At 45.9% G+C, this 24,654-nt stretch overlaps 1 protein-coding gene across 3 annotated transcripts in view; it reads left to right on the forward strand.

Moving 5' to 3' along the window:
• The window catches only part of SYCP2L (synaptonemal complex protein 2 like), a 230,406-nt gene that overhangs the window by 83,051 nt on the left and 122,701 nt on the right, over positions 1-24,654 (forward strand). For all 3 annotated transcript variants that reach the window (XM_040353720.1, XM_040353718.1, XM_040353719.1), the window contains exons 15-20: positions 1,244-1,392; positions 3,163-3,226; positions 5,226-5,341; positions 13,142-13,205; positions 13,291-13,357; positions 21,197-21,245. In XM_040353720.1, the coding sequence (XP_040209654.1) occupies positions 1,244-1,392; positions 3,163-3,226; positions 5,226-5,341; positions 13,142-13,205; positions 13,291-13,357; positions 21,197-21,245 (509 nt within the window). The remainder of the gene's footprint in view (positions 1-1,243; positions 1,393-3,162; positions 3,227-5,225; positions 5,342-13,141; positions 13,206-13,290; positions 13,358-21,196; positions 21,246-24,654) is intronic.

Genomic DNA, 24,654 nt, shown 5'->3' on the forward strand with positions numbered 1-24,654 from the left:
AGAATTCTATCCCCTATTTTGTAGCCGCTATAACTTTTGCGCAAACCAATCACTATACGCCAGGGTTTGACAAATTTGCTTGGAATCTAGGAGCCAGCTAAAAAAGTTAGGAGCCAGAAAACACGCCCCGTCCCGCCAAGCTCGCGCGCAGAAGCAAACACATACCTGAGTAGCGCCCGCATATGTAAACCGTATTCAAACCACACATGTGAGGTATCGTTGGAGCGAGAGCAATAATTCTAGCCCTAGACCTCCTCTGTAACTCAAAACATGCAACCTGTAGAATTTTTTAAACGTCGCCTATGGAGATTTTAAAGGGTAAAAGTTTGTCGGCATTCCACGAGCGGATGCAATTTTGAAGCGTGACATGTTGGGTATCAATTTACTCGGCGTAACATTATCTTTCACAATATAAAAAAAAAAATTGGGATAACTTTACTGTTGTCTTATTTTTTAATTTAAAAAAAATGTATTTTTCCCCAAAAAAGTGTGCTTGTAAGACCGCTGCGCAAATACGGTGTGACAAACTATTGCAACGATCGCCATTTTATTCTCTAGGGTGTTAGAATAAAAAAAATATATAATGTTTGGGGGCTTGTAATGCCAACGGCCACCACCAAATGGCGCCAGGTCACAGAAGGAAGCTTGGGCCTTCACAAACCTGCAAAGCCGCAGCCTCAATTACCGGCCGTCGTGCGGCCGCAGCGATCGCGTGGCGGGAGAGGTGGGGCGCACGGAGGGCCCGCGACGGCCGGTAAATTATAAAAATATCTTTTGGGTATTGGGTTTTGTCATTCAAAGTGCTTCAGCGCTGAAAGCTGAAAATTGGTCTGGGCAGGAAGGGGGTTTAAGTGCCCAGTAAGAAAGTGGTTAATGTTTTATATGTTTCTTAAGGCAGAAATATATATATTTTTTCAGATTATGCTTATTTAAAAAAAAAAAACTTTATAAAACAGATTTAAATATAATATAAAGGCTCTATAGCAGCAATGCCTACATAACCAGTTCTCGAGTGTTCCAATACTAATATACCTAATATAGTTGTATGAATGGTTAACATTTAAAAGTAAGGCTGTTGGTACTAAAGCTAAACTTTCTACTTGTTTTTTTCTGAACATTACAGAAGTTAAAATGATAAGCATGGTCGCTTTCAAGTGTGGTTTTGTTTTTGGATCCGGTAATAAAAATGCCAATTTCATTAATGCTTTGTAACCATAGATTTTTATTAATATTTTCCCCTTAGAAGTATGCAAGCAAAAACAATTGGAAATATACCCCAAAACACATATTGTAATTAATACCAAGGAGACAAAGCATGTGAGGATTTATTTTGAAAATGAGCATGACATTGAAAGTGCTGTTGTTAAAACCTATGGGGAGGAAATGAAAATGGTAAGCATGATTATTATTTTTTTTGGTATAGGTCATGTGGGAAGTGTGTTGCGTATAGGTATATAAAACCTATTCATAAATAATTTGGGCACACACTTCAGGGAAATTACCTGGAGGTCAGACAGTGGCAGAGTGTTATCACCAGTCAGGAAATAGACCATGTTAAAAAGATTTTACAATCTTAACCAGGGCACCAGAACAAAGTTTCAGTAGGGACCCGTTCACATATAGTGTGGTGATTGTCGATTTTCCCTTTCACTGGATGATCACCTGTTACATATAGGGCACATAGAAAGCAATCATTTTCTATGTGCCTTGTGAGTTGCAATTATTATTATTATACAGGATTTACATGCTAACAGTTTGTGCAGCGCACAACAACATGAGGGCAGACAGTAGAGTTTCAATACAGGAGGAATCAGAGGGCCCTTCTCGTTAGAGCTTACAATGTAAGGGGGGGGGGGGGGCGGTGTCAAGTGATACAAACAGCAATAGCTGTGGGGGATGAGCTGATGGAGAAAGTATAACTACAGTTGTTAGATAGGAGTAGGATAGGCTTATCTGAAGAGAAGGGTTTTCAGGGATTGTCTAAAAGCAAACAGAGTAGGAGACAGTGAGACAGATTGGGGTAGGGAGTTCCATAGGATAAGAGAGGCTCAAGAAAAGTCCTAGAAGCAAGTATGGGAGGAGGTGACAAGGGAGCTAGAGAGCAGGAGGTCTTGGGAGGAATGAAGAGAACGATTAGGTTGGTATTTTGAGGCTAGGTTAGTGATGTAGCTGGGGCAGAGTTTGGAGGACTTTGTAAGGTAATGCAGACATGCTGCATTTTATTGCAGCGCACAGGAAGGCAGCACGTCACGTGTCACTTTGTGCATTTCAAATAAAGTTGGCACAAAAAATAAAAACATCCATCATGCCGCCCCTACCGACACCTCACTGCAGCCAAAACTAACAGCTGCCCGCACACTAAACTGCTCCAGTTTAGTGTGTCGGCAATGTGAACAGGCCTCAAATCGACTCACTGTTAAGGAGTCAGTAAAATTTTATATTCTGGTACAAATATTTTTATTCCATTTTTCTAAGGATTCCAATTATTTCAAAGGATAACAATGAAGCATCCAATCTGCCCACACAGGGGCTTGGAATGACAACCGAAAACAGATCAGAGCTTCATGTGTTGTCAAGCAAAAAGGGAAAAGTAGCAATGATTATGTTCAAGGAGCATGAACAGCTGAAAAACAAGGTCCAGGAATATCCACAAGGATATCCATGTCAAGCCTGGACAGGCTAATTCCCTGAAACGGTGCAATACAGGTTACGCACTCAAAGAGCATAAGAAAATCAAGAAGAACGAGAGAGGGGGCAAAACCCCAGGAGGAGAAGAAAGAAAGGAAAGACAAAGCAAAGAAAAAGGGGTGGAAGAAAGGGGGGCCAAGAGAAGAGAAAATAGAGGGAGGAAGGACAATGGGGATATGGACTCAGGGTCGCCAGGCGGAGCGGTCATGGCCATCCAATACTAGCCGGAGGAAGCAGGGGGAAGGCATATTGAAGCCAAGGTTTCCAAATCTTTAGAAGGTTGACGTGAGCGTACTTAAAGCGGTAGTAAACGTCATTTGTGATTTTTACCTACAGGTAAAAAGGGGTTGTTGAGTGCTGTAGAACATTTAGTATAATTTTAAATATACCAGAGGCCAATATGGTCCTCTTGCCTTGAGACAATCTTTCTTGCAATTGTATTCATGTACTCTACATATTTTGTGTGTGTTCAAGGTAATCAGAAATCAAGATACTAATAATGAAAGTACAAGTCAAGCAACTTCTCCAACTTCTATTGGTAAGCTGAGCTTGTGCAAAATTGTTAGTTGGATGTAGTAGCAATTCTCAATGAATTCCAAGGTCCTTATCGGCTATTTTGGTTCTAATGTTGCCCTTTTTGTGCTTCATCCTTTTGAAAATGTTTGCTCACAAATAAAGGTGCCGCCAAACACTGATGACATGAATAGGGGGTGATTGTGAGGAGTTGTTGATTTCTCATTGGCAAGATAAAACATATAAAAATCTGGTGAATAGACGTCAATTTTTTCTTTGGCCACCTATGTTTGCAAAGTGTTAACGCATTTTTTCAATAAATTCATGTTGGATGTCCCTGCTTTATAAATGTAGGTGTTAAAAGATTTTTGTGATTTTTTTTTTACCATGAGCACCAATGATGCCGCGTACACACGGTCGTTTTTCGGCATGAAAAAAAACTATGTTTTTAAAAACGTTATTTAAAATGATCGTGTGTTTTTTGGCTTCTGAAAAATGTAGTTTTTCGCATTGTAAAAAAATGATCGTGTGTGGGCTAAAACGACGTTTTAAACCAGCGCATGCCCAGAAGCAAGTTATGAGACGGGAGCGCTCGTTCTGGTAAAACTACCATTCATAATGGAGTAAGCACATTCATCACGCTGTAACAGACAAAAAAGCGTGAATCGTCTCTTACTAACAAGGAATCAGCTAAAAGCAGCCCAAAGGCGAATAGAACTTCCCCCTTCAGAGTGCCGTCGTACGTGTTGTATGTCACCGCGCTTTGTTCATCATTTTTCAAAAACGATGGTGTGTGGGCAAAATCGTTTTTAATGATGAAGTTGGAAAAACTTCGTTTTTTGGACATGCTGAAATCTACGTTTTTTTTCATGCCGAAAAACGACCGTGTGTACGCGGCATTAGGCCTTCCTTTCAAGCTTCAGCATTGGAATTCAAGTCTGATAATTTAGCAGAAAGTGCTATTTAGATCATGTTCAGATATTTTGGAAACCTGCACATGGAGTAAGCTCCTGGTTACAGGACCAAGAACTTTAATATTCTACTGCACTAGACAAAACCTTTTTGTCTATAATTTTAATGTCTGAGAATAAAAGCGAAGACCTCTCGGGTACTAACATGGGGAAACCTTTGACAGAATTCTGTGCTAGCATCTTGTTACACAATTGTTTTTTTTTTTTACTTTTCCAAACGCTTAGAGCCGGTTCACACAGGGGCGACTCGTCAGGCGACTCAGCCATCTGACAAGTCACGCTCCGCTCTATTCAATAAAACCATTCTAATAGGAGCGACGCAAGTCGCTCTGACTTAGAAAAAGGTTCTTGTACGACTTTGGGGGTGACTTGCATTGACTTCAATACAGAAGTCGTTTTGCAAGTCGCCTCTCAAGTCGTCTTGAGATTGCCTTGCCGAGTCGCCCCCAAAGTCGTGCCGCCCCTGTGTGAATAGGCTCTTGCACAAATCTGTCCAGTGGTGTGGCGGAATATTTTCCTTCTAGTAAGTTTCTACGTGGAAAAAAACATAACTTATTGAGTAAGGTGAAGCTTTGCTGACTTCCATCATCCAATTATGTGCAAGAAAAAATACTGTGATTGGGTATTATTTGCAAAGCGCAGCTAAAGGAAATTCCTTTGCAAAAGAACAGGCTATTTGCCTTTAGTAAATCAACTTATATGTGTAAAGATCCTGCCACCCATTCAGGTTTAGTGACCGCTGCTATTTTACATCAGCTTATTGAGTCTAAACAGATTTGGTAATTTCCAAAGGAAGTGTTTACAGTCTTGCGCTAGGTTAAGGTCAGTGCCTAAAGAGTGAAGCGGGTGTGCATACTAGCTATATATATATATATATATATATATATATATATATATATATACACTGTATAGGCATGCATTTTAGATCGGCTTTGAGATCAGGAGCTAGTATGTTACAAAATGTCTCCTGTAACAGATATATGTAATCCAAAGTAGAATATAAGTTTTTCTCTTCTTTGCTTCTCAGCATCACTTTACTTTGTTTTCTTTCAGGGACCTTTGTAGAATCAAATCACCAGCTTTGGCAAAAGGGTCAGTCAAAGTCTTGCAAAACTGAGGAAGCATCTTCTGAGGAGCTGCCTTGTCAGTCTAATGAGTGTCCACCTTCTGTGAGTTTAAGTTTTCCCAGTCGCTCTCTGATCAAACCAGTGCGTTGTGCCTAAGTAGCCTTTTAAGATCATTGTAACTTATACAGAAGCATTTTGCTATTCTAGTAGAAAAATATCCTTGTAAACATTAGTTTCTGTGGCAGAGCTGGTAGAATGATGAAGCACTGTATAAGGCTGATAAACTATAGATTCTGAGGTCAAGTTGGAAATTGTTATGCCAGACCCATTGGAGGATAATTTCTTTGGAGAGGAGCAAATCTTAGTGTCCATCCTCCTAAGGGCAGGACCTTGTAAGGCCCCATGTACACTGCTGCTGCTAAACGGACGTTCAGAGGCAGTTGGACACTTTTTTTGAACTGCCCCTGAACTCATTCACCGTTTATCTTATGTGTACATGTACACAGGTTTGTTTACTGTCGTTTTTAGGCAGTTGCGTTTATAGGCCTTTTTTTAAGGCAAAAAAATGAGTTCAGGCGCCAAAGTTTCCGACGCCAAACGCTGCTTAACGCAGTCTTATTGTTTTTGCCCATTTGAAAAAAATCCTTTTTTTTTTAAACGCTTCTAAACGCAAACGCCACTAAACGCGGCCTGTAAACACAGCAATACAGACTTTCTTTCTTGTACATCACGGGACACAGAGAAGCATAGTAATTACTATGTGGGTTATAGAGTCTACCTTCAGGTGATGGACACTGGCACGCCCTTAAGGCATGAAGTTTTCTCCCCTATATAACCCCTCCCATACCAGGAGTACCTCAGTTTTTAAGGTGTTGGTCACGAGTGAACATGTGCTCTAAGGAGCTCCACTGGAGGGATCCATGCTGAATGTAAAAAGCCTCCATAAAATCTGGATCCGTCCAAAGTGCTTCTTAGCCAAAGTTGCCGTTACCCGGGCCCCGGTTGAGAAGAACGGGGTTTGGCCTGTAAGGGCTGAATCCTGGGTATTCAGTACTTTGGTCAATTTCCCAATACCAAAAGCTTACTGACAGGGTGCGAAATGGGTCCAGGGGTGTGGTGTTCCTGTCCATGGACCCCGGTTCCTGAAGATCTGCAGACTTTGCTCTCCGTGATGGGCAAAGATTGGGCTGTCTGTGTGTGCAGAGTCCTGCGGCGTTGGATCAGGTAAGTGAAGGCTCTTTAAAAGCTCCTCAAGCTAACTATTCCTTCCCAGTTCATCCCCTACTGGAAGGTCTTATCTACAAGGATTGGGAATATCCGGATAGATCTTTTCTTCCTCCTAAAAAGTTTTCGGTTTTATACCCCATGGAGGAGAAGTTCACTAAGAAGTGGGGCGTCCCCACGGTGGACGCAGCTATATCCTGCGTAAACAAGACTTTGACCTGTCCGGTGGACAACGTTCAAGTGTTCAAAGACAAGATTAGAGACGCTGTTAAAAACCTTGTTCGCTACAGCTAGAGGGGTAGCCCAACCTGCGGTAGTGGCTATTGGTATTTGCCAAGTCTTAAAAGACCAGTTAAAGGTGGTCTTGAAGGATAGCCCGGCTCAACAGGCTCGGGAATTGGCTGACTTTCCCAAGGCATTATGCTTTGCAATAGATGATGTCAAGGACTCCATACAACAGTCCTCCCGTCTCACACTCTCTTTAGTTCATATGCGCAGATTACTCGGGTTGAAGAACTGGTCGGCTGAAACCCCTTGTAAGAAACTACTGACAGGGTTTCCTTTCCACGGGGAGCGTTTTATTTGGGGAAGATCTGGATACATATATTCAGAAAATTTCCAGTGGCAAAAGCACACTGTTACCAGTGAAGAAAAGGTTTAGGGGTCCCCCCTCCTTTAAAAAGTCTTCCTCTGCTATTCCTAGCACTTCAACTGCCAGGCAGTTCCAACGGCCTCCCGGGTGGAAAACCGCAGGGCCAGCCTCAGGCCTCCAAAAAACCTTGGAACCGTAAACCGGCCAAGCCGGCATCTAAGTCGGCATTATGAAGGTTCACCCCCACTCAGCCGGGTGGGGGGAAGACTTCAGCTGTTTGCGGAAGCTTGGCAAAGGAGGATACAAGACAATTGGGTCCTCTCTACGGTCTCTGAGGGCTACAGGCTGGAGTTGAGCGAATTTCCTCCACCCCGCTTCTTGGCCTCAAACGTCCCGAAAGACCCGGGAAAAATAAAGTCTCTAACATTGGCCTTGGATCATCTATTATCCCAAGGGGTGATCAGGAAACTGCCGCTGGAAGAACAAGGCTTGGGGTTTTATTCAAATCTTTTCACCGTCCCCAAACCAAACGGAGATGTAAGACCCATTCTGGATCTCAAGGCCTTAAACCAGTTCCCAAAGGTCCGATCTTTCCGGATGGAATCAATCCGGTCGGTGGTTGCCTCCTTACAAGGAGGGGAACTTTTGGCGTCCATCGATATAAAGGGCGCATACTTACACATTCCTATCTTCCTCAACCATCAGAAGCTGTTACGCTTCACAGTAAATCAACGCCACATTCAGTTCGTAACCTTACCTTTCGGTCTGGCCACTGCACCTCGTGTATATTCACAAAGGTACTGGCCCCCCTGTTAGCGAAATAAAATCTCAAGGCATATCTATAGTAGCCTATCTGGACGATCTGTTGGTAGATTGTTCAGTTGCCGATCTAAACTCAGCGGTACACAGAACCGTGAAATACCTGGAATCCATGGGTTGGGTTCTCAACCTGGACAAGTCGGCCTTGGTGCCTGTAAAAAGACTTGAGTATTTAGGTCTACTCATAGACACAGATCAAAGAAAGATCTTTCTGCCCCAGATAAAGATCGATTCTTTAAGGGAGCTACTTCAGCTGGTCAAGTAAAAGCAACAGCCCTCCATTTGCCTTTGTATGTGGCTGTTGGGGAAAATGGTAGCCTCTTTCGAGGCCGTCCCATTTGCTCAGTTCCACTGAAGGGGACTTCAACACGCCATTCTATCCGCTTGCAACAAGAAAATCCAAGCCTTAGACCTCCCTATGTCCCTCTCCTGAACAGTCTGGCAGAGCCTTTGCTGGTGGCTAGTTCCCCAGAATTTACTAAGAGGGAAGTCTTTTGTTCCCATATCTTGGCGGGTTGTGACCACAGATGCCAGTCTTCTGGGCTGGGGTGCAGTTCTGGAGGGGCTGTCTCTCCAGGGAAAGTGGTCGATCACCGAGAAGTCTCTACCCATCAATCTGCTAAAGATTCGGGCAGCTCGTCTAGCCCTTTTGGCTTGGACGGACAGGTTGCGGGGTCACTCAGTCAATATTCAGTCCAACAATGCCACAGCTGTGGCATACATAAATCACCAGGGGGGCACAGGGAGTCGTGCAGCTCCAAGAGAAGTGGATCGAATCCTGATCTGGGCGGAAAAGTATGTCCCGTGCATATCTGCGGTTTTTATTCCCGGGGATAGACAATTGGCAGGCAGACTTTCTAAGTCGCCAACAGTTTCTCCCAGGAGAGTGGACTCTTTACTCCGACATCTTCCAGGGCATTTGTCAGAGGTGGGGAATACCAGATGTGGATCTCCTTGCATCGAGGTTTAATGCGAAGGTGGGCAGCTTTCTGTCCCGGACGAGGGATCCACTCGCTTGTGGAATGGATGCGCTGGTGTTTCCATGGGATCAATTTTCCCTAATTTATGCGTTTCCTCCGCTGCAATTATTACCCCGCCTCTTTCGCAGGATAAAGTCGGAAGAGAAACCAGTGATTCTGGTATCTCCAGCTTGGCCCAGAAGGGCCTGGTTCGCAGAAATTGTAAGGGTGTCGGTGGGACATCCATGGACCCTTCTGTTTCGTCCAGACCTGCTGTCTCAGGGGCCAATATTCCACCCTTCCTTACGGGCTCTAAATTTAACGGTCTGGCTGTTGAATCCCATATCCTAAAGAGGAGGGGTCTCTCTAATTCAGTAGTATCTACTTTAATGCCAGAAAGCCAGCGTCCAGGCTTATTTATTACAGAGTTTGGAAATCTTATGTGGCCTGGTGCGAAGCCAAAGTGTGGCATCCCCGGAGATTTTGTGCAGATGGGGGCAGACGTGAAGTTGGCCTTAAGCACCATTAAATGCCAGATCTCAGCCTTATCAATATTTTTTTAAAGGCCACTGGCTACACATTCTCTGGTTAAGACCTTTTTACAAGGAGTGATCCGTGTTAATCCTCCAATTAAGACCCCCTTGCGTCCGTGGGATCTGAATCTGGTCCTTTCTGCCTTGCAGAGACAACCCTTTGAGCCTCTGGCTCACATTCCCTTGGTCCTCCTGACTAGGAAGGTGTTTTTTTTTGGTGGCCATAACCTCTGCTAGGAGGGTATCGGAGTTGGTGGCCTTATCATGTAAGGAGCCATACCTAATTCTTCACAAGGACAGAGTAGTCCTACGGCCTCATCCGGCCTTCCTTCCTAAGGTTGTTTCAAACTTTCTTTTGAACCAGGATCTGGTTCTCCCTTCTTTTTTCCCAGAGCCTAGTTCTGCAAAAGATAAGTCATTGCATTCTCTGGATGTACTAAGAGCACTTAAGATCTATCTTAGGGCTACTGCTCAGGTTCGGAAAACAGACATTTTGTTTATTCTGCCAGAAGGTCCCAGATGTGGACAGGCAGCTTCTAAGTCCACTATCTCCAAATGGATTTGACAAGTCATTTCTCAAGCCTATGGCTTGAAGGGAAAGTTTCCTCTGTTTAAGGTTAAAGCACATTCCACTAGAGCGGTGGGTACTTCCTGGGCAGTGCATCATCAAGCCTCCATTGCTCAGGTCTGCAAGGCCGCGACTTGGTCGTCTGTCCATACTTTCACTAAATTCTACCAATTGGACATAAGGAAAAACGAGGAAGTCGCCTTTGGGCGCAGTGTGCTGCAGGCTGCAGTTTGATTCCTCATGTCTGATGGCGCCCGGCTTATTTTTTGGGGTCTCCCTCCCCTCATTAGCATTGCTTTGGGATATCCCACATAGTAATTACTATGCTTCTATAAAAATAGGATTTTTATAACGGCTTACCTGTAAATCCATGATGTACTCCAAGAAAAGGATTTTACAGGTAAGCTGTTATGAAAATCCTATTTTTTAAACGCGTGTTACTATCTGTCAAGTTTAATCATTCAGGAGAGGTTTTAAAAAATGTACATGAATCCTAAAGGTCATCTTCCTAGCCCCTCAAATATACTCATTGCTAAGGATATTACAGCATGCATTAACCACTTGCCTACTGGGCACTTTCACCCCCTTCATGCCCAGGCCATTTTTTAGCTTTCAGCGCTGTCACAATTTGAATGACAATTGAGTGGTCATGCTTTTCCCCACAAATAGAGCTTTCTTTTGGTTTTCTTAGTTTAGCCGATACGTATTCTTCTACATATTTCTGGCAAAAAAAATCGCAATAAGCGTAAATTGATAGGTTTTGCGCAAAAATTATTACAAAATAGGGGATAGATTTATAGCATATTTTTTTTCTTTTACTAGTAATGGCGACGATCAGCGATTTTTTTATCGTGACTGCGATATTGCGGCGGACACATCAGACACTTTTGACACATTTTTGTGACTATTCACATTTATACAGCAATCCCTGCTATAAAAATGCATTGATTACTGTATAAATGTGACTGGCAGGGAAGAGGTTAACACTAGGGGGCGACCAAGGGGTTAATGTATTCCCTAGGGAGTGATTCTTGCTGTGGGGGAGGGGAGTGACTGGGGGAGGTGACCGATGGTGGTCCCTATGTACAAGGGACACACCATCGGTCCCCTCTTCCTGACAGGACGTGAATCTGTGTGTTTACACACACAGATCCACGGTCCTGCTAAGTTACAGGGCAATCGCGGGTGCCCGGCGGCCATCGCAGTCACCAGGCACGCGCACCCGTTCCCCAGTGACGCGGCGCGCTTGCGCGCCCCCTAGTGGGTTGAAAGGGCGCAACGTCATATGACGTCCACCCAGAACAATAGGGTCTCGACCGTGGGCGGTGGAGAAGAGGTTTAAGAGGAAGTAAACCCTCCAGTAAACCAATAAAAATCCTGCAAGACAAAGGCATAATCGGCGAGTATGCATAGGACTGTGGAGTCCTAGCCAGGAGGGCTAGTAGAAGGGGCAGCTACAGCCAAGCGGGCTGGCAGTGTCTGAAGAGGTGGTGTTGGGATCAGTAGCCACAGGAGGACAGCTGGGCACTAGCACTTTGCTACACAAACAAGGAGCACAAAGTTCCTGCATGTAAAGGGCTTTTGCTTTAATCTGACTGAGCCTATTGTACCAGCTGGTCCAGGGAGTTGTAGTTCTGCAATCAAGCTGTGTGCAGGAGGCAGAGGAGAAGTGTATATACGGAGTGTATATAGTTGTGTCCCTGAAGAGTTCTACTGTTTTGATTAAATGGGCATCCCACAATACGCCAATCCCTCTCCACGTTTATGCCCCTCAATAAAACAAAAAAATAAAGCACTGGACTGTTCTTTGACTCAAGTGTGTTGTGAAGATGCGGTGTGCCTGACTGTGCAGGGTGGGGGATCCCATTCTACTTGCGGTTCCTTAGGGGGTGTGCTACACTTTTGTGGGCATGGTCACATTTGCATGCAGCAGATTATTTTAGATCCTAGATTATTTTAGATCCTAGTGTTCGCTTTTCTACATTCAATCTGCATACTACTGTACAGTCTGATATCAAGCCAAATTTAGGTATGTACAGAAGCTGTATTTAGGTTTCATGATTTGTAAATAATTTGTAACTGTATTAAGTGGTGACTTGCACTTGCTTTAAGTGAAGCAGGGCCATTTTGTTGCTAAAGGACCAGGCCCCTTTTTGCGATTCGGCACTGCGCCGCATTAAATGACAAATGCGCGGTCATGCGATGTGGCTCCCAAACAAAATTGACGTTCTGTTTTTTTCCCACAAATGGAGCTTTCTTTTGATGGTATTTGCTATAATATCCCCAAAAAATATATAAAACATTTTTTTTCCTCAGTTTAGGCCGGTACGTTTTCTTCTACATATTTTTGTTAAAACAAATCGCAATAGGTGTTTGGTTTGTGCAAAAGTTACAGCGTCTACAAAATGGGGGATAGTTTTATGGCATTTTTATTAATATTTTTTTTTTTACTAGTAATGGTGGCGATCAGAGATTTTTGTCGTGACTGCGACATTATGGCAGACACATCGGACACTTGACACCATTCTGGGACCATTGTCTATAAAAATGCAGTGAAGGGGTTAACCTATAGGGGCGCTGAAGGGGTTAAATGTGACCTAAGGGAGGGATTCTTACTGTGTGGGGGCGTGGCTTGGCGTGTGACGTCACTGATCGTCGTTCCCTATGACAAAGAACAGACGATCAGTGACACTCTCACTAGGAAGAACAGGGAAAGGTTATTTACACTTACCTCTCCCTGTTCTTCAGCTCTGTGACCCGATCGTGGGACACCGGCGGCTATCGAGTCTGCGGGTCCTGCAGTCATGGAGCTCAGGACCGGGTCACGCGCGTGACCCATGGCTGGGCTCTTAAAGGCGACGTACCTGTTCATGCTTATGCCCAGCCGTGCCTCCCTGCCGATGTATATCAGCGTTAGGCAGTCCTTAAGTGGTTAATCGAAAGCCTCCATGTGCATTCCTTTTGAGCAGTGACTGTTGAGCAAGATGTTTACTGAGATACGTTACCTTCATTTCACATTGTTTGTTGAATGGGCCATGTGTATTTTAGCACATACACTGGATACCTGCTAGCACCCAGCTCCTATGTACTAAGCTTTTAGATTTTTTCCTAGATATTCCCAAAACCTTGCTTTTGAAGCTTTATGCAGTTATTTATAGACTGTTGTTGTTGTTGTTGGAAACCTTTTTTTATTTTCAACTTTTTTAGGAAGTAAACACAAACTCTACTGGAAAAGATTCTGGTTCTATTAAACCACAAGAAGCATTGAAAGGTTTGTACTTTTTCTGTGATATATCTTAAACCATCTTGTTAAATTATCCTCGATATTAATGTACAGTTTGTCGTGTGGTCACCAGATTTCAATGAAGTTGATGAACCCAGCAATCCGAAAAAAACGCCGCTCATCGTATGCAGAGATGTTAGGTAAGTCATATTAATGTATCAGTGTGACCATTGCTACCTCTGCTGGTAACATGTGTCACAAACCTGGGCAATGCAACACATATGATGAAAAATGCATAGGTAGAGAATGCCTTCAGTGAAGCTTGTGGAAAAGCTATTTGTAGATACATTCGTTTAGACATTTGAGGTTAAATAGGCTGAAAAAAGACACTAGTCCATCTAGTTTTGCTAATAAAAAAAAAACACACACACCATATACACTATTCTATACTCACAGTGGATCCAGAGGAAGGCAAAAAAAGAAAAACAATGAAGCATGATCCAATTTGCTTCAGTCGGGAAAGAAAATTCCTTCCCAATTCCCCACGAGGCAATCAGATTTTCTCTAGATCAACTACCGCTGAGTGAGTGAATAACTTGTATAGCGCTACACATGCAAACTAAATCGCCTCAAGGCGCTTATTCCATCCGTTGTCTTCCTTATCCTTCAGTAGAGGTGGGTCTTAAGTTTTTTCCTGAAGGCCCGATGGTTTTCTTCCATGCGGATGTCCGTTGGTAGAGTGTTCTATAGCCGAGGTCCTTGGACTGCAATTCTTCGTTCTCCCATTGATTTGTAATTGGACTTGGGGATGTAGAGGAGGTTTTGGTTTGATGATCGGAGAGTGCGATGGGGGGTGTAGTGTTTTTTATTTTCTTGCATAAATTTTGGAGGAGCCTTTCCTTGTGTGCGTTTGTGGGTGAGGCAGATGGTCTTGAATGTGACCCAATCCTTTACTGTTAGCCAATGAAGGGCCCTCCGGGATGGGGTGATGGATTCCCAGGGTTTCTTTCCTGTTACCAACCTAGCTGCTGTGTTCTGAACGACTTGTAGGCGCGAGATCTGGTATTTTGGTAGTCCTGGTTATTTCTGTTGCAGTTGATCTAGTCCCTACCTATTCCTAGGTTTTTCTATTGGTTGGAGAGGCCTCTAGGAGAGCTAGGAAGGGGTGGAGCCAAGTAAAAGGAAGTCAAGATCTGCATTATGATCTTGGCTGCCAATATCGCTGGATGTGTCGATTTTGTTTTTACATGTGATATTTTGTTTACAATTCATATATTTTCAATTTAAAGCAGAGCTCCACCCTAAAGTGGAACTCCCGCTGATCGGAACCCTCCCCCCTCTGGTGTCACATTTGACAACTTTCAGGGTGGAGGGGGTGCAGATACCTGTTTAAAGACAGGTATTTTGCACCCACTTCCGGCCACACAGTCTCGGGCAGACTGCGGGCATGATGTCAACTCCCGCCCCCCCCCCCCCGTTGTGTTCTGGGAACACTCGGCTCCCAGTACACAGCGGGAGCTAATCGGCAGGCGTAGCGCGACTCGCGCATGCGCCGTAGGAAACCGGGCAGTGAAGCCGGAGCGCTTCACTTCCTGGTTCCCTCACCGAGGATGGCGGAGGAGGGCAGCAGCAGAGTGACGAGCGATCGCTCGTCCTTTGCTGCGGACGGCGCTGGACTCCAGGACAGGTAAGTGTCCTAGTATTAAAAGTCAGCAGCTGCAGTATTTGTAGCTGCTGGCTTTTAATATTTTTTTTTCAGCGGAGCTCCGCTTTAAGTCACCCGGTTTGTAACCAGTTTACTTTAAACAATAAATGTACTTCTAATACAAATTAGCATACCAATTTATATTAAAGCAGATTTTTTTATGTAACCTTTTATGCATTTTTCTTTTCTCCCCTAAGCTAGCTCATAATTGGTTAGCAGGTAGATTACATAAATACAGTTTTTCTTGTCCATTGCGATTATACAGCGAGGGTAAAAAAGTATTTGATCTCTGATTATTTTGTACATTAGCCCAATGACAAATAATCGGTCTATTTTAATGGTAGGTTTATTTTAACAGTGAGAGACAGAATAACAACAAAAGATTCTGAAAAACGCATTTCAAAAAGTTATAAATTGATTTGCATTTTAATGAGTGAAATAAGTATTTCATCCTCTATCAATCAGCAAGATTTCTGGCTCCCAGGTGTTTTCTATAGCTGAGATTAGGAGCACTCCCTTACAGGGAGTGCTCCTAATCTCAGCGTGTAACCTGTGTAATAGGCAGGCAGAAGCAATCAATCAGATTCCAATCTCTCCACCATGGCCAAGACCAAAGAGCTGTCCAAGGATGTCAGGAACAAAATTATAGACCTACATGAGACTGGAATGGGACACAAGACCATCGCCTAGCAGCTTGGTGAGAGGGTGACAACAGTTGGTGCGATTATTCACAAATGGAAGAAACACAAATTATCTGTCAATCTGCCTCAGTCTGGGGCTCCATGCATGATCCACCTCGTGGAGTTATGTTTGAGAACGGTGAGGAATCAGTCCAGAATGACACAGGAGAATCTTGTCAATGATCTCACAAAAACAATTGGTAACACACTATGCTGTGAAGGACTGAAATCCTGCAGCGCCCACAAGGTCCCCCTTCTCAAGAAAGCACATGTACCGGCCTGTCTGACGTTTGCTAATGAACATCTGAATGAATCGGAGCAGAACAAGAACTGGGTGAAAGTGTTATGGTCAGATGAGCCAAAAATCGAGCTCTTTGACATCAACTCAACTCCCCATGTTTGGAGGAGGAGGAATACTGCCTATGACTCCAAGAACACCATCCCCACTGTCGAACATGAGGTGGAAACATTTATGCTTTGGGGGTGTTTTTCTGCTAAGGGGCAGGACATCTTCACCACATCACGGACGATGGATGGGGCCATGTACCGTCAAAGCTTGGGTGAGTACCTCCTTCCCTCAGCTCGGGCATTGAAAATGGGTCGTGGATGGGTATTCCAGAATGACAATGACCCAAAACACACGGCCAAGGCAGCAAAGAAGTGGCTTGAGAAGTAGTGCATTAAAGGGGAGTTCCGCCGAAAAAAAAAAGTGTAGCTGCTGACTTTTAATAATCAGACACTCGCCTGTCCCATGGTCCAGCGAAACTGTAGGGTAGATGGCAGACAGTTTGGCTGGGGTAAAATTAATTCTATGCAAAAAATTTAAATGGATGAGCCTGTATCTGGCCGATCAGCTTCTCATCTTTTTAACCTTCTGTCTTACTCTAAAGATTAGCAGACCTACCTCAGCATCTTTAGGGTCTCCCACAGACTACCTGGACCTTGTTCAATCACTTGTGCCATTTAGATCTCATGTGTTGCATCCCAACCTGGTCAATATTCTCTTCTATTCTTTTCTCTGAGAAACTGTCTGAGAGAGTTTTGCATGTTATCCACCAGTCCGGCTATCTCTTTTCCCCTTCACAGAAGGACTTTCTGGTCTCTGTACCTACAGATCACCAGCCTTCCAGGACTATTACTCTGCAGTAGCACCCCTGCTTCCTAAGGGTGCTGGCCCCAGTGTTTGCCCTAGTGCAGGGGTCGGCAACCCGTGGGCTGCACCCAGTCCGCCACCGCTAAACCCCCTGGCCCGTCAGTGCCATGATTAATTCATGGGTGCCCGGCCCACAGACAAGTGGGTGTCTGGTGGTGTTATCTGCGAAAATTTCTGTGTTGTATGGTGGAAATTAGGGTTGTCCAGATACCGATACCAGTATCGGTATCGGGACCGATACCGAGTATTTGCAGGAGTACTCGTACTCGCGCAAATACCCCCGATACCTAAATAGAATACTTTCCCCCCCTTTCCGCCGCTGCATCGAGGGACATGGCTAGAGGGACATTGCTGCATATGTGAGGGACATGGCTAGAGGGACATTGCTGCATATGTGAGGGACATGGCTGCATATGTGAGGGACATGGCTAGAGGGACATGGCTGCATATGTGAGGGACATGGCTAGCGGGACATGGCTGCATATGTGAGGGACATGGCTAGAGGGACATGGCTGCATATGTGAGGGACATGGCTGCATATGTGAGGGACATGGCTAGAGGGACATGGCTGTATATGTGAGGGACATGGCTAGAGGGACATGGCTGCATATGTGAGGGACATGGCTAGAGGGACATGGCTGCATATGTGAGGGACATGGCTAGAGGGACATGGCTGCATATGTGAGGGACATGGCTAGAGGGACATGGCTGCATATGTGAGGGACATGGCTAGAGGGACATGGCTGCATATGTGGGGGACATGGCTGCATATGGGGGGGACATGGCTGCATTTGGGGACACATTTAAAAAAAGTATCGGTATTCGGTATCGGCGACTACTTGAAAAAAAGTATCGGTACTTGTACTCGGTCCTAAAAAAGTGGTATCGGGACAACCCTAGTGGAAATGCAGCCGTGTGCCTCGTTTTGGGGTCAGTGCCTCTCTCCTCCTCTCCTCCTGACTGACGTCATTCTCGGCCCGCCTGCTACAATTGTCAGGCAAGGGGAGGAGAGGGGCCCCGGCGGCACTCTTGGTAAGGTATGCGGCTGCATTTTTTTTTATTGTGTGGCACAGACACTTTTGCAGATGACATTGTTAAACAGAGTGAATAATAGGAATATTCAGGGCCGTCTTTAATATTGTTAGGATCCTGGGCAACCATTTTCTTGAATGTTCCGTCCATAGCCATTTCTGTACCCCCCCCCCTCCATAGCCACCTCTGTACCCCCCCCCCTCCATAGCCACCTCTGTACCCCCCACAGCCACCTCTGACCCCCCCGTCCACAGCCACCCCTGTGCCCCCCCATGTCCACAGCCACCCCTGTGCCCCCCATGTCCACAGCCACCTCTGTACCTCCCCATGTCCACAGCCACCTCTGTACCTCCCCATGTCCACAGCCACCTCTGTACCTCCCCATGTCCACAGCCACCTCTGTACCTCCCCATGTCCACAGCCACCTCTGTACCTCCCCATGTCCACAGCCACCTCTGTACCTCCCCATGTCCACAGCCACCTCTGTACCTCCCCATGTCCACAGCCACCTCTGTACCTCCCCATGTCCACAGCCACCTCTGTACCCCCCCATGTCCACAGCCACCTCTGTACCCCCCCATGTCCACAGCCACCTCTGTACCCCCCCATGTCCACAGCCACCTCTGTACCCCCCCATGTCCACAGCCACCTCTGTACCCCCCCATGTCCACAGCCACCTCTGTACCCCCCATGTCCACAGCCACCTCTGTATCCCCCATGTCCACATACATCTCTGTACCCCCCCACCATGTCCACATCCATCTCTGTACCCCCCCATGTCCACAGACACCTCTGTACCCCCCCATGTCCACGTCCACCTCTGTACCCCCTCCCCCCCTTTGTCGACTGCCACCTCTGCCTCCCCCCCTGTCGACTGCCACCTTTGTACCCTTTCTTTCTCCGATGTCACCTCTTTTCCCCATTCACCTCTTTTCCCCCCACGTCCACAGCCACCTCTGTACCCCCCCCATGTCCACAGCCACCTCTGTACCCCCCCATGTCCACAGCCACCCCTGTACCCCCCCCCCCCTTCTGTCCAGTGCCACCTCTGTACCCCCCCTGTCCACAGCTACCTCTGTTAACCCCCCATCCCATTCACAGCCACCACTATACCCACCCTGTCTACAGCCACCATTGTAACCCCCCCCCCCCCCCATCTACAACCACCTCTGTACTCCCCCCCCCCATTTCATTAGCAGGTAAATGTGGTCCTCCATGCATTTACATACATTGACTCCGGCCCTTAAGTGGGAAAAGGTTTCTGATCCCTGCCTTAGTGGTTTGTCATTGCATCCCTATTGTGGGACATTTGATGACCGCCTGTGAAGAAAATAGTCAGTGTGTATCTCATTAGACAACGTTTGCCTGTTTGTCCAGCTGTCACCAGTATGTGGCTTATTGTTGTATAATCTGAAATCTGTGCTGGAGATTTCTCATTTCTTGTAGGCAGTTTTAACCAGAATTATTCTTTAGCAGCAGAATCTCAAGGATATTTTGTTCTCATTCCTTTGTCCCTTAGTGTGAGAGATACGTGTCTCATACCTGTTGCATGTGGCTTGTGTTTTAGTGGCCAGCTCTTTCTGAGGCACCCCCACTAATTTCTTCCCAGACTGTCTCATTTCTTCACTGTTCTCCTGAAGTTGCTGAGCAGGACTTGATTGTCTGTCCCTGAGGATCTAGTTGTCCCTGCCCTGGTTAATCAGTATCCCAGTTTTGATGGAGAAGTCTTCTCTTCCCACCTTTTTTAAGCTCCTATCAGTGGAGAATTTTCATCACCCATTCTGCATACTGGGGTTCCTGAAGCTGTGGTTTCCCCTAAATCATTAGATTATCTCCTTGACAGATCTCCAGATATAGACTTAGTTGGACGATTTCACATTGTTGATGTGTCTCTACCATCAAGCAGCAACAGGATATCTAGCTGTGACAACCTGGGTAGGTTGGGTTCTGGCTTGCAAATAATTTTGTGTTTTAATCCTGATCATGGTATTTATCTCAGGTTTGATCAACTTGTGGTCCTATTTCCCCAAATGGCTGATTCTGGACATATGGTAGAGGTCCCTTCACCTAGAGACATTTCATGACCTGCTCTGCAAGCAAGGGATGTCATATGTGGACCCAATGATATCCTGGGTCTGCTAAATGAAGTGTTTTCTGCTCCAGGATTCCTAATGCAGTTGTAGGGGAAGCTCTGATGACTCCCATTAGATCTACCCACCCAGATTTAAATCTTTCTCCTTCTGTTGCAGATTAGGGAGGAAGGACTTTTCCTCTATTTTGACCCAGTGGTGTTCTTCTGTCCTGATAAGACTCCTGACCATTGTTCTATAGACTCTTGACTCTTGATCTTGACACATGGTTGGATCTGGGGAGTCGGGAGCATCTCTAAGCTTTGAGGATTGACCAGGATTTTATAGCAAGATTATTCTTGTATAGCAAAGTTGTAACTGGGACTACTGTAGTCCCAGTTGCACCCTCTAGGGTTCTTTGATGATGGGCATGGCCTTGTTGTATATCCAAGCTAACAGCCATTCTGTGCAAGCAAACCTATGTCTCTAAGGCCCCATACTCACGAGCAAACGTCTGCTGAAACTGGCCCGCAGGCCAGTTTCAGCAGACATGTTTGGTCGTGTGTGGGCGCGAGCGGGCCGAATTCCAGCAAACATTTGCCCGCCGGGCCTTTTCCCAGTGGGCAAATATTCCTGGACTTGTTTTAAAACAGCCCGCTGGAATTCAGCCCGCTCGGACATGTACGGTCGTCAGTACAGACCTACCGTACATGTCCAGGCGCCCGCCGTCCCTCGCATGCGTCGAATGACTTCGACGCATGCGTGGAAGCATTTTAAAGGCGGGCCGCCCACGTCGCCGCGTCATTGTCGCGGCGACACCGCGTCATCGACGCGGCGACACCGCGGACACGCCCCGCGTATTGTTTACGCGCGGACTTCTGTACGATGGTGTGTACAACCATCGTACAGAAGCCCTCTGGCAGACATGTATGGTGAAAACGGTCCGACGGACCGCTTTCACCATACATGTTTGTCCGTGTGTACCCGGCCTTAGACTCAAAAAGGATCAGGCAAGTTGAGGCTTAGGACAGCCCTAGGGTGGTTCTGATCATTCCTCGACCAGGACATTGTTCTTGGGTCCCTTGGGTCTTTTTCCCTTCAGGGCACATTGGACCTGTTGGCAGTTGTTTTCTGCTGTCCGTCCCTTAGTTGGACTGCTTCTGGATGTCCCAAAGGTAAGATCTTGATTCGTTCCTCTATAGACTAGGGAAACAATTAGGAATTTCATACTCTCTGTATGGTTTAGAATAGAAGTTCAACTGATATGTATACTTATTTAAAGCATGTGTTTACCTTGATAACAATCTTTTCAGCGATCAAACTTCCTATTGACACAGTTAAATGTAGTTAAATGTAACTGTAAATCTAATTTGACAAATGGTATCTTTGCTTAATTCCAGGGTGGTTTTGTCACCTGTCTTGAAGAGGATTATGGATCATACACCTAAGGTTTGTAGTTTTTAAAAGGATGTAATGAAATTTGTGAGAAGCTGCTTTTTCTTAATTACAGTTTTAAAATAACCTTAATACTTAATTTTATTGACCGCAATGGCTCCTGCTGTTGCCTCCGTGAGCGAGAGGAGAGAGGCGCCACTCTCGGGCACAGCGCTGAATTGAGATCAGGTTTAGATGGGAGATTGAGGAGAGCAACAGTTGAAAATGCATTAAGGTAAAAACCCCTTAGATTTTAGAGACATTTTAAATTACTACTTGAAGACTGAAGTTTTAAAAGGTGTCTGTGCCATCTCTCTTTAAGGCCCAAATCCAGCCAAAACTGTCAGTCAGTGAGCCAATGAGGAGAGAGAAGGGGCAGGACTGTGCCAGGGCTCGGTGTCTGAATGGGACACAAGCTGCTTGCTGTGGGGGTACTCAACAGGAGGGAGGGGCCAGCAGCGCCAAAGAGGGACCTAAGAAGAGGAGGATCTGGGCTGCTCTGTGCAAAACCATTACACAGAGCAAGCAAGTATGACATTTAAAAAAAAAAAACACTGGCAAACAGACAGGACGTCCTCTTTTTTTATATATATATATATATATATATACACACACTCCACCCTCCAAAGAAGAGCATCTGTTTTTTTTTCCAGTGTCAAAAGGTGATGGCCACTGTTGTGCAGCTTTCTGCATAGCATTGCCGGATTCTGAACGGTTCCTGTAGGGATCAAGAGATTGGCGTTCCAGATCCATTCCTGCAGCTATAGCACTGAGATGGATGGTACCTGGGCCCTGCTCTGATGAAGATAAAAAAACGTGGGAATTGCCTGTAACTTGACCTTTCAGCATTGGACCCTGCAGATACAGAACCTTGTACAGAAGTACTCTCCAAGGTGGGGTGCTAGACAGGTCCAGGTCAGTGAACCTCAGGGTACAGGAATCAGTCTGTGAAGGTCTGGCCAATCATTGCTGCCATTTTGGGTGAAATTTGGATCATGTTTTTTGTGATTCGATCCTGCAGCAGGAGTAGTAAGTGCTGGGTAGCCTCAGTCCCAGAGAGCTCACTCCTGTTTTTATGGTTGTTATTGCTGCCTGTTCTTCTTTTTTTCCCCTTCCTAGATGATGGTCCTGGCTGATTGGTTTTCTGGAAGTTTTTCTGCTAGGCTGTAAAACTTTTTGGTACCTGTAATGTATTTCCCCTGCCATCATATTGCATCCCTTTTCGCCTACTAGGCTGACACCCTGGAAAGTATACAGCCATACAGGAGTGCGCATAAGCATGCACACATGCTGGGGCACACACCGAAAGCAGAAACAGAGTCCTGAAGTAGATGATGGCAGGTATATGGTGAGTGAAGATGGGTGGGCAGCATCAACACAGCATTTTTTTGTGATGACAGCCTGGGCATCATCACAGAGGCACAGGGCAGTGTGGTTTTCAGATTTCTTTGGGTTACACGAGTACACCTAGGAGGAGGAAAGGACACTGCACTGGCAGCTAGAGTGGGTCTCCCAGGGTTACTATCTATCTATCTGTGTATGCAAGTATCATCCAAGCTGTTTTATTTCTTTAAAGACAGCTTGTTTAAGCACAGATCATAGTCATTTTGCAATGTCTAATAGAAAGCGGGAAGGTAGGAGCACAGATGGGAGGGGCACGTTGTCATCACAAGCAGGTCTGGAAGACACTGGACGAAGTCCCAAGGGCTAGCTATAGTGAGTGGTTTAGATCCCTTACATATGTCTGATCTGGTAGCTACTGAAGGGACATTGTATGTTACAAAGAAGGACTTGGCGTCTGCATTAACATGACTGTTTTAGTTAGAGCAACAGAAAACAGATGGCCTCTTTCTCCTGTTTCCCCTGTGTTGTTAGAGAGGGAATAGATGTACATGGAGGAAGAGGGTGTATGATGCGGTGCTTGAGGAAAGTCAGATAGTTTCATCCTCATCTAAAGGATTCGGAGCCTGTTAATTTCCAGGGTCAGAATGTCTCACAGGTTTAGAAAGCTTTTGTGAGGTCTTTTTAAGAGGTGGATCAGTCAGAGTTAGATGTGATTAATCTAGAGTTCCAAAGTGTCCATCGCTCGGTCTGTGGTGGCTGCCTCAAGGGGCCCCAGTCGCTCCCATTTCACACCCTTTTAGAGTAGTTCGTTTTTGCAGAGTGTGCTTATCCTGACGGGGTGTTTTTCCCCCCTAAAAGATTTCAGCAGCTTAATCTGGTGTAGGAAAAGTTTACTAGGAGATGGCATATGATACGATTTCTTGTCTTAACAAGAATCTAACATGCCCCGTAGAGGATGTTCACAGTCTTCCAAGGGAAAGGAACCCCGCCGTAAGCCGGGTCCTTCCTTTCCCACACAGAAGCGGTATTTTCGTCAGTCAGGGCCCGCGGGTAAACCCTCCTAGGCCGACAAAGGCTCAGCTGGGGGACAGAAACGTCCCTGGTGCGTAAGCCGAACAAGCCGACACCCAAGCCCGCCACTGCATGTAGGCCTGCCCCCGCCCGACTCATGGGTGGGGGGAGGGCTTCGCAGGTTCACGACTCGTTGAACCTCTCTGCTCTCGGATCAATGGGTCTGCAAGGTGGTCTCTTCCGGGTACAAGATAGTTTCTTTCCTATCCCCCGAACAGATTCTTTCCCTCAGGTCTCCCTCTCCTACCGGCTCGTCGGGCTGCCCTGTTAGGGGCAGTAAAGGACTTGCTAAGTTGTGGAGTAATTTCACCCGTTCCGCAGGACAAGAGGTTTCAGGGATTTTTTTCGAATCGGTTTGTGGTCCCGAAGAAGGACGGGGTCGGTCCGTTCCTGGACCTCAAGGCTCTGAATGCCTTTGTGAAAGTAAGGAAGTTCGCTCGGTGGTAGCTGCGCTCCACCCGGGGGACTTTCTGGCGTCCTTGGACATCAAGGACGCATACTTGCATGTCCCAATCTGCGCAAGTCACCAGAGGTTTCTGCGTTTTGCGATCGGAGAGGACCACTATCAGTTTGTGGCCCTCCCTTTTGGCCTGGCGTCAGCACCAAGAGTTTTTACCAAGGTGCTTGCACTGATCATGGCTTTGCTGAGACAGCGAGGCATTGCCATCATGGACTACTTAGACGATCTTCTTCTGAGAGCAGCTTCTGGCTCAGAATTAAAGGACGACGTGTCTATAACCAGCCAGACCCTCCAAGAATTTGGGTGGGTGTTGAACGTTCAGAAGTCGGTCCTGGTTCCGACTCAGCGTTTGGAATATCTGGGGTTGATTCAGGACTCCTCGGAAGCGAGGGTCTTTCTACCCCTGGAAAAATTGCACACACTCCAGTCTGCAGTGAGAGTGTTGGCGTCCCGCAAATAGTCGTCTCTCCGATTTTTGCATGCGAGTTCTGGGCCTCATGGTAGACTCGTTCGAGACTGTACCGTATGCCCAGTTCCACACTCGAGTAC

The sequence above is a fragment of the Rana temporaria genome, chromosome 5 (assembly GCF_905171775.1).
Source record: "Rana temporaria chromosome 5, aRanTem1.1, whole genome shotgun sequence".
NCBI classification, from domain to species: Eukaryota; Metazoa; Chordata; class Amphibia; order Anura; family Ranidae; genus Rana; species Rana temporaria.